This window comes from Syngnathus floridae, chromosome 21 (genome assembly GCF_059516105.1).
Source record: "Syngnathus floridae isolate MCC-2025c chromosome 21, RoL_Sflo_1.0, whole genome shotgun sequence".
NCBI classification, from domain to species: Eukaryota; Metazoa; Chordata; class Actinopteri; order Syngnathiformes; family Syngnathidae; genus Syngnathus; species Syngnathus floridae.
This window is the reverse complement of record NC_142433.1, coordinates 2733721-2750730: the sequence shown is the minus strand read 5'-3', so window position 1 is coordinate 2750730 and position 17010 is coordinate 2733721. Positions and strand designations below refer to the sequence as shown.

The 17010-nt window shown below is 43.5% G+C and overlaps 2 protein-coding genes across 9 annotated transcripts in view; one reads left to right on the top strand and one right to left on the bottom strand.

Moving 5' to 3' along the window:
- Positions 1–17010, top strand: part of ppp1r9a (protein phosphatase 1, regulatory subunit 9A) — a 23938-nt gene extending 6928 nt beyond the window's left edge. For 5 of the 8 annotated variants that reach the window (XM_088364540.1, XM_088364541.1, XM_088364537.1 and 2 more), the window contains exons 3-19: positions 4549–4681; positions 5252–5372; positions 6864–6968; positions 7910–8045; positions 9927–10079; positions 10607–10660; positions 11206–11435; positions 11831–11927; positions 12411–12546; positions 12972–13042; positions 13384–13507; positions 13735–13780; positions 13866–13923; positions 14456–14575; positions 14692–14715; positions 14838–15020; positions 15094–17010. In XM_088364540.1, the coding sequence (XP_088220666.1) occupies positions 4549–4681; positions 5252–5372; positions 6864–6968; positions 7910–8045; positions 9927–10079; positions 10607–10660; positions 11206–11435; positions 11831–11927; positions 12411–12546; positions 12972–13042; positions 13384–13507; positions 13735–13780; positions 13866–13923; positions 14456–14575; positions 14692–14715; positions 14838–15020; positions 15094–15252 (1950 nt within the window). In that variant the 3' untranslated portion in view covers positions 15253–17010. The remainder of the gene's footprint in view (positions 1–4548; positions 4682–5251; positions 5373–6863; positions 6969–7909; positions 8046–9926; positions 10080–10606; positions 10661–11205; positions 11436–11830; positions 11928–12410; positions 12547–12971; positions 13043–13383; positions 13508–13734; positions 13781–13865; positions 13924–14455; positions 14576–14691; positions 14716–14837; positions 15021–15093) is intronic. The other 3 variants (XM_088364542.1, XM_088364545.1, XM_088364543.1) reach the window with 3 other exon arrangements.
- pdk4 (pyruvate dehydrogenase kinase, isozyme 4) overlaps positions 13417–17010 on the bottom strand; it is a 58915-nt gene continuing 55321 nt past the window's right edge. Inside the window, exon 28 of the mRNA XM_088364562.1 lies at positions 13417–13517. The gene's annotated coding sequence lies outside the window, so the exon portion shown is untranslated. The remainder of the gene's footprint in view (positions 13518–17010) is intronic.

Here is a 17010-nt window from a genome sequence, read left to right as displayed (position 1 = left end):
GCAGCCAGCTGCTAAGGGGAGAGAGTGCACAAGCGGCGCTTTGGCAAGAGTTTGCGAACACGCTCACTTCTGGTGGAGAAGTCCTTTTTGGAAATAGCTTAGAAGATGCAGAAACTGTTGTGACTACATCTGCCATGTACGTTCATTCAGACAATGTTCCTTTCTACGAGTCTGACCCAGTGGGGAAGCGACTTTAGTCTCAGCGCCTTCCCGACGGCACTGACCTACAGAGAAGCATCCCATCACGTGCTCATTGGAGCAACTGGTTTTTATCCCGAGCGTGAGTGTCTCCGGGTCGCCTGTTCACTTCTCTTCAGATTGATGGGGCGCTGGCCGAGTCAGGCTTTTTTTGATGCCCTATTTCCACACCGCAATGCTTTTACAGCCATTAAGAAGAAGCAGTGAGAATAGAGCGTATCGCCTCTCATCTCCTTTCGACTTTCTCCAGCGAATGTGCTTGTCGGGGTGTTAAACATGTCTGCCCTGATCAAACGTCCATCTCGCATTGAGGCAGTGCTTCTTTTTTTTTTCTCATTGTGTTTACTTCCTCTCTTAGATGGGATCACGCCACAGGAGTTTGACAGGGGAGGGCCTCTGCATTCAGTGTCTGGCCTGCTACTCTATTTGAACTCTCCTCTCTTGTGATATTTCGAAATATAAAAAAAAAAAGAGTTAAATGGGAGCATTAGGGGCTCTTCTCCTTTGTGTGCTGTCTATCACTGCAGCATTTGTGTATTCGATTGGGCTGCTGCTCCATTTGGGGACTGCTGAGTAGCCTCATCAATTTGATAGATGTGTGTCAGCCTTCTTTCCCGTGGCAATGCGTCTGGCAACACGAGGCTGAGCTCCATTATTTATTAACCGGTCTGGTTCGTCATAAACCCACACCAGGCCATTCATCTCCTGAATAAATATGCCATTTGTTGATGAATGTTTTACATTCGGCGATTGAACTGGGGGAGTTTGAGCTCGTCTTCCTCAAGTTTATACTCTTTTGCACTGCAGGCAAAAAAAACAAAAAAAAAACCAACCTTCTGAATCTCAGCAGTGCACCGTTTGACATCATGTACGTTAGTGGAGCATGAAAGGATACAAAGAGTTTCTCGAGTCTTGTTGCTGATGTTTAGAAACGGACAAAATGGAGACTAACAACCTGGCTGTGCCATTTTTTGCTTGCTTTGGATTTCGTAAGTTCTTCCTGGCCTCTTCATCCTCAACACAGCATTTAAGAGATGTTAAGCGCGCATCACATTCTTTTTGCCTTATGTTTCGATACATTGCCGTTTTTATCTTTATCTCTTATCTGCACCGTCTCCTAATGCGGGTTTGTGATTCACAAACTGTAATGAGGTGGGCTAGCAGCCAAGAACTTTGCTTTCAGACGACCGTGCTCTGATTGAGAGGATTACTCTACATTCGTGGCCTCCCTCTTTTGGCTACGTTAACCACTGTACGATAAAAAAAAATATATATATATAGATATATAACAGAACTAAAATAAAGCACCCTTTGATCAAATGTGATGGAAGGAGGCTTGTTGAATGTTAATCACTGTTGAGTTAATTCTCATACACGTTAAATAATTGTGTACTCACCATTATAGCGCCAAAACTTTCTGGTCTCCATTCATTCTTATTTTACTTTTGACATTGATTCATCCATTTTTCGGCAGTGCTCATCTCGTTCAGGAGCAATGGAACCTGGGGAAAAGGCATATATATAAGACCACATCATTTAAGGCAGTTGGTATTAAGCTTCTTTTTAAGGGAAGGAAATCAAAGTATCTCACTAACTCCTTCAAAAGGATCAAGCGGTGTGCAACTTTCTGCGTCTTTTTCTACATGAGCTTGGCCAACTTTCCATCATCATTATCCTCGGCAGGTCAAAGAAGCTCCAAGCCCAGGTTGGGATATGTGTGTGTACAGCTACTGCATTATTCATGTCGGAATGTTTTTGTTTGTTTGTTTCTGTGCCACCTGATGATCCCACAGCGATGCAATTTTAATGATCAAGAGAAAGGCGAGACTTTTTTATTTTTACTCCTGGTCAGTTTCCACCTACTATCATTTATGACTACACTTTTATGCCTGCCTGTAGTCTGGTCCCCTCAGCATGAGCTCATCAGTATTGCCAATGTTTTATATCTATCTCGGAGACACCATGCTTTCCTTTTATAAGTCATGTCCAAGTCATTTTAGCAGTTCAGAAGAAACATTTATCAAACGAGATTCAAAAAAACATAATATTCACCACAGAGATGTGGAAAATATATTTACTAACTGTGGTGACCTATTAATAAAATACATTAGAATACATAACACAGCAGACAGGACATAAGAAGGGCATTGTCTGTGCTCACTGAGTTGCACTTGTTTACTATTCTCCAGACTTGTCCTTTGTCTAGTCGCTGACCTAGTGGTAGCCGTCGGATATCTCTGTGCTTTTAAAATGGCAGCCATATCTTGTCAAATGAATGCGACTTCCCTTTGTATGCACACTCTACACGTGGGCTAAAAACAGACGATGCTGACTAAGCCGTTGGCGTTCCCCGATATGTCAGATGTCAGTGTGTCGCTTCCCCTCACCAGGATGATGCATGGTGAGAGATGACAGGAACTTTGGCCTTCAACTGGACCGTTCCACTTATCTTTTACAGAAGAAACACTGGCTGGTTCTTTTTTTACACCTCCTTTTATGCCTGTCAAGGTCACTCGTAATTCCCTTGAGACGCATTCCTTTGCCTCATTGTCCCTCCGCTGGCTGAGGCTCAGTGGCGTCGATGCGCAAGGGTGGGTGGGTGGTCACAGGTACAACTAACGGAATGCAAATGTGCTGAGAATAGGGGACACATGCTAATGAGAGTCAATAAAAGAGGAGAATAGAAACAAAGTGCCTTTGCGACGACGACAAAGCTCCGTTTTGAATGGCGAGCAAATTATAGAACTCCATCTGTGATGGCACAAGTCTTATAACCCTCAACTTTTCTCTAAGCCCATGAATCATCTGAGTCAGTTTCTTTCTCTCGCTGGATATTACCTCCTCTCCCCCGTGAACTGGACTCTTTGTTTACCAGCGCCATCCCTTCATTTTCTCATCATCCTTTTATACGCTGACACTTGGCTTTATTTGCACTCCCACCTCTTCCACATGCCCCCCTTTTCTCTTTTTGGGAATGTGACTGACATTTCCATTTTCATGCTAAGATGAGCACTCGGCACAACTTGCATCGCACCCAGGCGTGTATAGACACGCACCTGCAAGACAACCAGCTGCACACATACACAACACTACCCGCATGCACACTTTCTTTTTTTTCTTTTCCTCCCTATTGTTGCCACCAGAATGCATTCTGCGGACACACAATCTCAAATGCACATACGCAAACACAGACAAGCACAAATATGTCTCTGTCTCGCTTTCGGGCCTCTGCAAAGTCAATGCAGCTGCAGATTCTGTTTTGACTAACAAACTAGAATACTCTATTGTGTGAAAAATAATCCAGTATAATTAGTTGAGATGGCTTATGTTCATCTCAAACAGGCTCAGCATTCAAATTTGGATCATAGCAATCTTTTGTAGCTTGATTAACACTGATTAACCATGATATTTATTTTTCTATTACCGCTCATGTAGTTTTTGCGGCTTCAACTGATTGCGCAATGATTCAATCGTTTACCATAAAATCAATGCTGCGCTTTTGCATAGCTGTGCAAAAAAAAAACAAAATACAGATATACTGTCTGTGTATGTGTATGTGTGCGTTACAGCGTAAATAATGCAGCGTTGCCGATCACATTAAATGATTGATGAGACAAAGGTCACCCAGAAAAAAAAGAATAGGAAAAAAACAGCATGCCAACTGTTAAGTGCGTGCATGGTGTCACGCATCCATTCCTGTTCTGCGTCGTCTACTTTAGAACAATAGGAGTAAAAGTCAGAAGAGAAATGCATTGACTGACATGCCCATTCATTTTTTATAGGCTGACCTTGTGTGCACTTGCATTGTGTTTTGTCACGGTTCAAATATTGATGAAGGAAGACGCATTGCCTTTAGCCTATAGCACAACCTCACATAGCTGCAAATTTGGAGTTCATCTTTAAGTTCATGCCTGGACTTAGGCATCTATGAGCGTCCATATTTTTTAACAGTCTAAAAAATGATATCACGGCCAAATGCTAGCAGCCCTTTTTACTCAGCACCTGCAACTGGCCTTTAGCCCCATGCATGTGACAAGAGAGCGACAAGCTTGTGCCGCCGCTCTCAGCGAGCTCCCTTCTCTCGGCTGCATGCACGGACGGAGCCGTGAGGGCATCCTGCTGCCTGGGATGAGATGTGAAGTGACAGCTGACTATTGCAGAGGAGGAAAGAGACCTCCCTGTGTGCTTCAGAGGAAGAGGAAAACATCTTTGAATGTTTTGCCAGTAAATATTTGCGTCGCTAGTTTTTTGATGGGGATTTATTTCTGTGTCTGGATTCATCTGCTTAGACGATAAAATAAGAAATGATTTTGTGTACTACACGTATACACTGATGTGTTACCTCTCCAGGTATTCAACACCTTCTCCAACGAGGACTACGACCGCCGTAACGAAGAAGTGGATCCCGTGGCCTCGTCGGCAGAGTACGAGCTGGAGAAGCGCGTGGAGAAGCTGGAGCTTTTCCCTGTGGAGTTGGAGAAAGGTGGGAGGAGGGAAAACTCATGACAAATTTGGCAGGCTCGCCTACCCGCTTTTGAGGTGTTAAATTTCCCAAGCGTATGCAAACAGTGTTTTCCTAAGGATCTGTCTTAAGACACAGTCACTATTTCCACGTCAACATGGCGTGACAATCTGTGCCACGAGTACAAATGTTCTCACAGTTTGTTCAGTTTTCCCACTGTTGCCTCTAATCTAAAATAGAGCACTTTGTGTTGTGGGTTATCACCTTCCAGTCACTGTTACGTAACCCTAAGCTCTTGTGAATAATGAATGGAGGATGGAAAAGGGAGGAATAGGCCAGTAGAAAGGAACTTCCCATCCAGAACATTGTTGCTGTATGAGTGAAGGTCAGCGTGCGCTTGGGGGATGCCTCTTCTCCTTTTTTCAATAATCAAGCACTATTTTTAAACACATTTATACTGCTTTCCCTTCTTATCCTCACTCCATCCGCTTTTATTTCTCTGAGGCGTTTTAGCACAGGAGTTAAACACGCACAATTCGATCCATTTTCGTTAACTTGGCAGCCATTCAACTGTGTTCTACCTGCGTTCAGATGAGGACGGTTTGGGGATCAGCATCATCGGCATGGGCGTCGGCGCTGATGCGGGCCTGGAGAAACTGGGCATCTTCGTCAAGACCGTCATTGAAGGCGGAGCGGCCGAAAGAGATAGCAGGTGAAGTTTATTCGACTCCACACTGTAATCAATAAAAAAAAAAAAAAGTTGGTATTGCCAGATATCTGAACCGCACACTTGCAGTTTGTGTCAGATTTACCAGGAGGGCTTGAGATTAGATCCACACGCTGCTCTGTCTCACGCGGAGCCACACACGTGATGGAATACGCCGCATGATGTCTCTTCACGTTTTCAGCCTATCCTACCCACCATGCCATCCTGTTAGAAAGTGTGAACAGTGCACAAGTCAGCTGGGGCAGAGGATAAGTGCTATGGAAAATGGTTGCAAATGTGCAGAGTAAGGTCTCAGTTGAGGGTGGAGTGGAATTTTTTTTTTTTAGCAGTAGCTTTCTGAATACGAAAGGCACGTTTACACCAAAGGACGAGAGGAGGTTGAAATAACTAAAAGGGGATGACGCCATATTTGCTTCTTTGGTCACCGCCTGGACCCAATACCAAGCCAAAGTCAAACCTCTCTGTTTTCCTGCCCGCACCGTGATAATAAACAAATCATCGTAACTATTTTTTAATGCACTCATCCAATTTGAGTCAGTGTGACCTTTGATTTTACTCGCGAGTGCCCTTCAAACAGAGCATAGCAGGATATGCCAAAGTGCTGCAAAAGCTTTTTTTGCTGCTGCAATTTTGTTATTCCTCACACACACATCAAGTCGTTGGGTTATTACCGCTCCATCAACTCGGTTCCGTGCGTGTGTGTGTCGGCCTTTTGCCGAGTCAGGTTTAATGGTCTGAGGCACACAATGGCAGGCAGACAGATCGATGTACTCGGCTGACGCTCACCCGTTATGTGCGGTTCTGATGAGCCGCGGAGATGTGTCGTGTTCCCGCGTCGCCGCTTTTATCTTTTCCTAATTCCCTCTCGGCTCGGGAATGTTCTTGTCGGGCCAAGCCTGGAGGCACGAAGCCAGATTAAGATGTCAAGATGTTGTGGGTCGCGTAGAAGCTGAAGTCTGGTGACGGACACACAAGATTTTTGTACATGAGTGTGATGGCTTTGCTTCAAGTGAGTGTCGTAATTATCAATTAAAAAGGATTTTACTCACAATGTTATTGGATCATCAGTGGGTGGGCGAAAGAAGTTTACAGCTCATCCGTGCTGTGTTTTGTGGCTCAGAGCAAAAAGGCAAGCTGGCCCCCGTGTCCTGATTAGACCTCCATGTTTTATTTTTTTTTGACGCCTCATTTTGTCTCAGTCTGCAGCCATCGGAGGAAAACGTTTGCCTCGGTGGCGTCTTCCAATCTGCAAAATAATGTGCGTGATTGGACAAGCTGATGTCTCTTCCACTCACTCCTCATGCATTAGCGTCGTTGTGGAATTTTGACATATATTTTCCGCGGCGGTCATTTTCAAGAGGGACGTGGCCAGTCACGAGCTGCTTCAATTAACGTGAAGACACGACATCCATTCGCTGACCCTCGAGTGTTTAAATGATGTCCTAAATTTTGTGGGGATGTGTCTGTATGCGTTAGGATCAAAGTGAACGACCAGATAGTGGAGGTGGACGGGACCAGCCTGGTGGGCGTCACACAGAGTTTTGCAGCCTCTGTCCTCAGGAACACATCAGGAGTTGTACGGTAAGGCTCCACACTCCCTTCCAAAAGACATTTTAAAAAGGCTGCGTAGGAGGATCTAAGATTATATCAGCAGGAAGTGTCACACAGTGACAAACCTTTCGATCTCATCTCTAACTTGGATGGTTTTGAAATTCGACGTTCATTTCCTACATTGCCTATTAAGTTCATAGACACTAAAATAAACAATTCATAGATTGTATTGCATTTAGCAATATAATATTTAGTTGGCTCCACGATTGTATATTTCCACTTGCGTTTCTTTTTGTATCACTCGATCTCTTTTCACGCTCAGCACACACTCGCTCTTTCCATCCTCCTCCATCATGTCACCACCCACTTACTGCACCTCCTCCTCCTCGGTATATCCTTCCCCCTCTGAGGTTTTATGGCCAGCTGTCCTACATTACATGTTTTATCTATATTTAACCTCATGTAGGTTTTAAACTGAAGTCACATGCACTCGCTGAAAAGGAGTATGCATACCTGAAACTATTGGAATAAGGAGGGGACACCCCATGAAGGAGGAGAAGGCTAGTTTCCAGGTCAACCACTTGTCAGACCTCCATGCTGTCCGAACTTAGTCATGACCCTTTGTTTTATAAATATATTTTTTTTCCCCCATTCTTTTTGTTCCCCCTGGTTGTTCCTTCACATGTAGATCAAACTATCTGCTCGAGCGTGAGGGCCTGCCCGCATTGCATTCATCCTCGAAAGCTCTCCAGCTCACTTTAACACAGTCAGTTTAAATGCACATAAGAGATGAGTGAAGAAAACACTAACCTTTCTTTAACTGGATTTCAAATGGTTCTCTTCACACTGTGGAATCCACGGCCATTGGAATCTACACACATAAATCACAGAATTCAGAATAAGTTATCACAATAATTTCTCCATTTGATTAAGGCAACATCCTCATTATGGCTGACTGTCTCTATGTGCAGCTTTGTCATTGGCCGAGAGCTACCGGGCCAGCAGAGTGAGGTGGCCACGCTCATCCAGCAGACCCTGGAGCAGGAGAAGAGACAGCGAGAGCTCCTGGAGCAGCAGTACGCTCAGTATGACGCCGATGATGATGAGGTAATGACCATCACCGGGAAGACTCGGGCGCCACCCGTGAGAGGAGGCTGTGGTTGTAAATATCCGCCCACTTCATTAAAATTCCACAATCGTATTAAAAAGGTGCAGGATGGATTACTCATCCGCGGCCCTGGTTTGTGTGTGATGAAAATGCCGATCGACATGAATCAATACATTGCGGTTGAGCACTAACGACACTGGGCTCGCGCTCCACACGCATCCCCCGTCTTCATCATTTCTCACACGGGATGGCGGACAGTGCCTTGGGACTCGTCATGCAGAACTGTTCTGCAGGCCTTATCCCAAGTGCTGTCATAATCCCGAGCGCTCGTAGACACGCATGAAACACTGCCTGTTCTAATTAAGGTCCTGGAGAGAATTGGCACGGCAAGAGTGGGATGCCATGTACAGAAGTGTCACTTCGACATCCAAGGAACCTGGCGTCTTTTATCCACCCACGAACACCACCATCAGGATAGCAGACAATACCATTTTTATTATATCCAGGGGGGGGAAACGGATGACTCAACGAACAGCCAAAGAAAAGCAATCAAAACAATACCAACTGCCTCTTCCATATAAAGATTGCAAACGGCTTCCAAAAACAGTTTCCGTTATTTCATGGCTTTGGAGGATGAACCGTAACGGAACCATTATCCAGATCTAAGGGGCAATAAGTAGAACTCATCAATATTAATATGGCTGTAAATGTTTTCCCCCGACCAAGGCGCAGTTTCCTGATGTGACTGATGGCTCTTTATTGGCGTCTGATCCCAAGGGACACGGAGGGTCCTTCAGCGAGCAATAAATTGACACGCGCACACTTTTCCGTGGAATTATTTGGAATCAAACACTCCAGTTTGGCCATCTTGTCAGTTACAAGTCAAAACAACGCCAAGCATCCCCCCACCCAGCCCGACTCGAAAATTGTACCCATTGGAACGACTTGAGGCGCTCGCTATTCAAACTATTTCTACCCACAGTACATTTATTCAGCTCATTTAAGCGCTCTTAAAGAAACTCCACTTGTGATAAGTACTGCCCTCACTGTGACGCTTTCAAAATCAGGCTGTAACGTTGAACGGCCTTACTATGAATTGTGTTGCCCCCCCTCCGCTCCGCTCCCCTCCCCTTCACTGAATGGGACCTTAATATAGGATGCTGCAACCATGGCAACAGACGGGCCTATTATAGAAAAGGAGACTCAAGCCTGTTATCTGAGTGGAGAGCTACACCTGCACATCATCGTGGGGTCAAAATAAATAAATAGAAACTTCATCTGGCAAATGTCGTCAATACATTGAGGATGGAGGCAATGATCTCATTTAGAGAAGTAAAAATGCTTGCATCGTAGGAGTTATAATACACGTGTGGGTGCGAGGTAGAAACTGGTTCTTACATTGGTAATCTACTCTCAGCGGACAGTTACTAAGTTACACATGCGCAAGCTTATATAAGCTTTTTTGGGAAAATGATGCCAGGAGAACGATAATAATGCCTAATATCGCCCCCTTGATAAAGCATTTCTTGTACAAATGACATTTACGGCTCACCAAGCTGTCAGAGCGATTCATATCTGACAAAGTTTGTGGAACTTTTAAGTGGGTTATCCCGATTTTACATGATGATGGCTTTTTAAGTCGCATTACTTATGCAGAGTCGCAAATGAATAGAGGATGTCGGCGTGAGATGAAAAGCTAATTTTCGGGAGAGCTTTGACACGAGGCTCTGACTTGACATGTTTTTTGAAATATTGAAATATTTCAAATTTACCATTTGAGGAAATGATTTTTATGTAGGACTTATCTGCCTTTTCCTGACTGTATGGGGTCGCCATTTTATGGAAGGCCGTTACCGACATTGCACCTTCCGTTTTTTCAGCAGACGGGTGAGTACGCCACAGATGACGAGGAGGCGACGCCCGGCACGGCGAGCGAGGGGAAGAACATCGAAGTGTTCGACCTGCCGGAGAACGAGGACGTTTTGTCGCCCTCGGATTTGGATGCCACCAAATTGTACCAGAAATTCAGAGAGGTAATAAAACACAGCGGACGATTTTAGTTGAATACATATTTGAGCATGAGGTATTTTTCTACTGCGTTCACATTTGTCAGTTTCATGTTTCGCTGACCCAGAAAGTTGGCAACTGTTCCAACTCTGCTGCTGAGATTTACATTTTAATCAGGGCAAATATGTCCTACAGAGCTTTGAGAAGATGTTTATGGAATAATCCAACTTCGTTATGTTTGCTTTGGATTACTTGGATGACTTTTCAGAAACTTTAATTTAGCAATGTATTATGAATCAAATACATTGCAAAGATAAAAATGCTCTTTTTTTTTAAAGAATTCAACTATCGCTATGACAGTGTTCTCAAGCCACAGTTTTTTTTTTGCCTCTGCGAGCACGTCATCACTGGTGCTGCAAACCGAGCGGGTCGTTCGCCTCGGTCCGTCACACTGTATCGAGCCTGCGCAGCCACGCGTTTGATTATCTGACCGTCCTCCCCCTTCGCTCTCTTCTCTTCCCCTATTTTCCGTCCTCTATTTTTTTGCCAACAGCTTCAGATCAAACACACGGTGACTGAGGCCGAGATCCAGAAGCTTAGAAACAAGGTAAGTCAACGGTGCTGTCAGTGGGATGTTGGAGGCGATGACGCACGTTTTTAAATGCATGCTAGTTTCGATGTGAATTAGAGCAAGTCTCAAAAATGTGTCTGTTGTTTGCAGTTTTCTGTCACGACCAGAGATGAAATCATGACATACCTTATGTACTTTTCTTGTGTACACTTTGGCTCCCATTTTTGAAGGTTGCATCTGTTAAAAAAAAAAAAAAAAATTGGATTCACTTAGCCACATCATTCGGTAACATAATGACATCCAAAAGAAAATATGGAGAAAAATAATGCCTTTTTCAAGATTATAATAGTCACATTGTAGAAAAATTAAAAAAAATAAAAACCCAACCAATAATTTTGGGCTACAACAGTTTAGGTTTTAAGTATGATGCAGACAAAAAAAAAGCTACATTAATTTTTGATAGAGCTATTATGGATGCGATAGCTCTCCCGCAGTGTTAATCAACTGAAGATGTTAATGTTTTATTGACTGCTCTAATCCATGTGGTGAGTCAAGAGGGATTTCTTGAACGCTATTTTCAGTTGACCTCTGTGGAGAGGGAGAAGCAGCGCTGGGAGAAGGAAAAGTGCCAGTTGAAGGCCAGCATCGAGGAGAACAAGGAAAGGATGCTGAAGCTGGAGAGCTACTGGATCGAGGCGCAGACCCTGTGCCACACGGTCAACGAACACCTGAAGGAGGCCCAGGCGCAGTATCAGACTTTGGAGAAGAAGTACAACAAAGCCAAGAAACTCATCAAAGATTTCCAGCAGAAGTGAGCGGCACTCAGTTTCCATGAAACAAATGAATATGACTGCAATTTCGAGCAGAGAATGTGGATATCTTCTACACTCCCATCTGTCGGGCAGTTCCTTTTTTTTATACGCAAGATCTAATCCCATTTCAGCACCACGAGCAAGCTTTCCACTCCCCTACGGCACAATTTGTCTTTCTCTGCACGAGGCTTGTCGCAACCTCGACTGCTGGGCTTCAGTCCGACTGCCTCTAATTGGCCCTGACCCTGCGGGCCAAAGTGAAGCTGACGTTAGAAACAAGCAGCTCTGTAGCAAAGATGTCTGCTCAGGAGACGTGTGCATTGTAGCTTTGGTAGTTTGGTCCAATTGGCTCGCTCCCCCCCCCCGCTCAACACTTTTCAATCTCCTCCTCCAGGGAGGTGGAGTTCATCCAGAAGGAGGATGCCGAAAGGAGACGACTGGAGGAGGCTGAGAAATCTCACCTGGCTGAGATCCAGGCACTGCAAGTCAGGGTAAAGACCAGGACTCTTCATGGAGTTGTTTGAAATATGCCTGCCAAATTCGTTTAAGCGTGCACTAAAATCTCACGAGATTAAAACTCTCGGGCTAAATCTTTCCACAGCATTTCAATTCGACAATCCTTGCTAGAAAGCATTTTTGCCTTTGGGTGCTTTATTTTTGCAAGCCCGTCCGTCCCTTTAGTCGACACTGACAGCAGATGGCTCGGGTGTCCCCGTGGTCAGCTCTGTGGTCAAACGTCAAGTTGATCTGTTTTATTTTATTTCTTTTTGCCCGCAATCTAACTTGACAGGAACATTAGTGTCTGCTCAACTGAATCGCTATCTTCCCAAAAGTTGGACGCTTTCATAACTGCAAAGAGAATCGGGGTTATTATTTCGTTTCCCCAGGCGTCCGTCATCCCCTTTTTTTTCTGACGCCGGCGTCATTACAGCTGATTAACATTGATCCCCCCCCCCCCCTCCCCCTCTCAACAGATTGCAACACTGGAGTCGGAGCTGATGCAGTTGATGAAGCAGAACAACATTCAGGTCAACAACAACAACAGCAACGGCGCCGAGAGGCCGCGTGCTCTGCGGAACAGCCCCGACAGAGCTGCGGCGCTCGATAGAGGTCAGTCAGTATCGCAAGGCGTGACATGTGCGACCGGCGCCGACGGGGTAACGGCGAGACTTCAGCTGAATGACGCAGCCCATTACGCAACATTAAAAACCGAGGCGGCAAAGGAGACAGCTGGGACGTGAGAGAAATGGGAGCGTGTGGGAGGACAAGAGCGAGAAATCTGCAGATAGGATCGCTTACAAATATGAATAGTGTAAAGCACCAGCGAGTCCTTGTAGTATCATAAAATTATGATTGCCTAATTAACAGGCAGAAAAAAAAGATTAATCGAGAAAATGTACTAGAGCAATAGAGAATTTTGTGCACACAAACTAAAAAGCATGATGATCACATTCTGCCTTTTTTGTGTCTAATTTCCCGATAAACAACATCTATCCACCTTATGCTGCTTTTTTTTTTTTTGTGTCCATGTGCAGACCTGAGGAAGGGTTCACCCAGCAGAGCGAAAGGCTCCAGAGCAAACAGCGTCAGCTCCACAGAGGGAGAGGTTTGTAACTTCACACACTTAACAGTTCCCCCATCATACAACATGTCATTTGTCATGAACCCACTAACCATTATCCCCAACCTTAGCATGTCAGTAATTGTGTTTAATTACCGAGCGTATGAGTGGCTGAGCTCGATCCATTCCATTAAGTTAATGGAATTAATGACTGCATGTTGCTCAGCTACACTAATTGAGTGTATGGCACTGTCACAACTTGTTCTCTCTCTGAATGTAATAAGTGTTTGTGGATGGATGGATCGCTCTTGTTTGTAAAATGGTGTCATTTTAAATTCTGTCTCTCTTTCTTTCTCTCCATCTCACCTCTTGTTGTCCATCACCAGGTCCCAGAGGGGCACCGGAGTCCAGGCCATAGTCGCTCTGGCTCCATTCGTAGTGCGGGTTCTTATGATGCGGTCCCCGGAGGTTTGGCCAGTGCAGAAGGATCCCCCAGACGAAAAAAAGAAGGTTGGAACGCCTAGAACAGATGACATCCCATAGATTAGATCAATCGAATTGCAACCTTTCCATCAAGGCCGTCCGTCACTTGAACCCAAAAAATATCTAATGTAAAAGATTAAATTTATTTTATACATTTTCTTCTCCATTGCTAATATATTTGGTCAACACTACTAATTCTGAAGGCCCTTGCCATGGAATCTTGTTATAAATATAAATGTCAGTGTTTCTCGCAGGTTCTCTTGCAACATCAAGCCCCTCACGTCGAGTGGACGAGTCTGGGTAAGATATGACTTCTACACAATATTGAACAAGGACCAAATGGGGTGGAATGTTCTGAATAAAATCCCCGTCCACTCTCTTTCAGTTGCGCAATGCCGCTGGCAGAGGACAGCCCTCGAAAAGTCAAGGCAAAATTTCAAGAGGTTTGCAGACACCGGACAAATGAAGACAGAATGTAGTCGTCGGTGATAGATGCAGCGTTGTATTTCTCAAGACAAGTTATGTTCTCTTTTTGTGTTGTTAAACAGACTCGTATTACATTACCACACTTCTTCTCCTATTCATATTACCTGGTACTGTATCACTGTAGTCATATTTCAATAGTCTAAATATGAAACAAATGAAAATGGATAAGCACATTGGCGTGAACTCACTCAATTCAATCCCGATTTAAAATATTTGACACACTTCTGTTTCCTTGTAGCCCAACAATCACCGACTTTATCTGTCTTCGATTTACTTTTTACTAACCGGACAATCAATGAGGGCTATAATTAGCGGAGCCAGCCTCCCTGTGTTTAAAACATGCAGTGACTAGCCTTGATTACATTTGCAGGCTTAACGCACTAATCAATAACATTCCGAGAAAAGGCCAATAAAATAGCGCATTCAGCCTCCCGCTGCTCACAGATGGAATCCTAGTGTGACTTGATGATTGTGTTTCTGGTTTGTCAGGGACCCACTTTGAGCGAGGACCTGAGTGCCAGCAGCGGCAGCTCCGTGGAGATCAGCGGACTGGCCGGAGAAGCTAAAACGTCGGGACGTGATGATAATTTAGCGCTTTCATCGGATGAGGTACATTTGGAATTGAGCCTTGTTTCAACGACTTGGCTGAACTCTCACGGGCTAAATTAACCCGGAACCGAATTTAAAGTTCTGCCATTTTTTTTTTTTTGTGCTGCCACATGTAGAGTCTGGATATGGTAGATGATGAGGTGAGACTGCCAATTGTAACGGTTTCTTGCATTTAGTTATTATGATCAAAAGCAGAGAGGAAGACCTAAAAAAAATCTTTGTACTCACACGATTTACACTCTTGGACTTTTTTGGTCACCAGATCCTAGAAGACGAGTGGATTATAAAGCAGCATCAGTGGCAGAACCACAGCGTATCAGAGTGGACCTCTCAGCAAGTGGCCGACTGGCTTATGGGCCTCAGTTTAGAACAATATATTCCAGAATTTACTGCCAAAAACATAAATGGAGAAAAATTGCTACAACTGGATAGTGTCGAGCTCAAGGTGAACCTCAATGGCCGCATTTATAGGTGGTTGAATATATGCTATACTCTCGTTCATATTTTCCTTCTTTCAGTCCCTTGGGGTAACTTCTTCCCAAGACCGATCCTTGATCAAGAAAAAGATTAAAGGCCTTCAAGTTCTGATGGAGAAGGCCAAGAGGAACCATGAAAAAGTGGAGAAACAACGTGAGAAGCTCAAAAAGAAAATGGTGGAGCAACAGCAGCCCGAGTGATCCCATCCTGTATGACTCTTTCTGACTCTTGCAAAGACGAATTTCAAAAGGCTCTAAGATTGAAAGTGGCGGGAGCTCCAAGCCTAGCTCTTTTTCCACCAAGCAAGTTAAACCAAAACAGTCGGTTACAGGATTCTGCCCTTCCTTATTTTGCATCATTCTCCATCAATCCTGTGTTTTTCAGCACTTCTATTTATTTCAATGTTTGTTGCTGTAAATTGGATTTATTTATTCATCTCCAGAGTAAATATGTGACATAGTCAATGCAAATTTATCCACTCCAGCACTAACTATACTTTTTCAGTATGGAAACATGTTTTCAGTACTTATTCAAATGTTATCCAGCCTATAAAATGTCCGCTCTTTGTCCTCACAAATAGAAACGACTAGGGTGGTCCAGTACGGTGTCTTACCTTTTTTCCAGTACTAGTGTCACACACTTACTAGTATGCGAATTAACCAGACTAGAAAACGACTACACTAGTAACTACTAGTAGGCTAGTAAAACTACAGGCATGTGGCACGCACGAGTAGCCTCCTTATTGAGGATATCAAATAAATTCTTACTTATTTGATGTCCTTGATAGTCATCTTAAATACTCTAGGACAATGACTCAAATATATCTACTCAAAACGGCTTTCTATATTTCAGAAACTTTTGATAAACAGTATCAACCCGTACAGTAATTATTGATACAAATGTGCCATTTTAATAGACTCATTTTTATGCTACTCTCATTGGTTGGTCACTGGAAACTAAAATCTGGTGGAACCTTGACATACTGCATAGGAAGCAGTACTCAGAGTGACCACTAGGTGTCATCATGCTGCTGTTAAAGGAAAACACTGGAATTCAACTTGCCAGAAAACTGGAAGTGTAAACACTGTAAAGTTTTGCACTGGCTTGTGCAAGGTTGCTTGCAGTGTAAATAGTACTGATATGATGTGAAGCAGCTCTCAAAAGTGGATGTACTTTATGACTGCTTTTAAAGGAGACTACCGGGAAAATGTAAATGACCAAACCTATTCCATAAAAAGAGAAAAATATATAAAAAAAGATATATATCAACCGATAATTCCTACTGATATATACAGTTGCTTGTTAACCCGCTTTGACCTCTTTTTGTATTCCTTTTAAATAACTAATACCCAACTGCTGCCTTTAGAAATTTTAGAGATTTTTCCTGAAATAACAACTAGCGACACACGTAACATGTTTTTTCCTGCCAGAAAAAAAAACCTACAAGATAATAAATAGGAAGGCAGCCATATGATATAAATGGTTCTTGTCTGTGCTCAGACGTGGTACAAATATACAATTTATATTTTAATGTTACACAGGAAAGGACTAGCAATTTATTTGAAATATGTTCTGTTACTTCCTTATTACTGTGAACAGTTCTATATTTTTACAAAATATAGACCGTTGCAGAACTGCTGTTTGTTTATTTTAAACGGGCAATGCCTGAATACAGAACTTTGATTTGATGCTTCCATCCAACTGGAGTACAGGTAGTTACCACTTTGTTTATTTCTGTATATAAGAAGTCAATTGATCAATTACAATGAACCAATAATGATTTATCCAGAATTGTAAGTTTATTCCTTTCCAGATATATTATTTGATTTCTTGATTCAAACAAAAGTGCAATGCCCCGAGATGGCGAGGGCTTTAAGAACAAAAATGTCCTGATGTACATGTCTGTTTATTTTACTCCATCCATCCATATGCTGCCACAATAAACTACTCAAGATGCA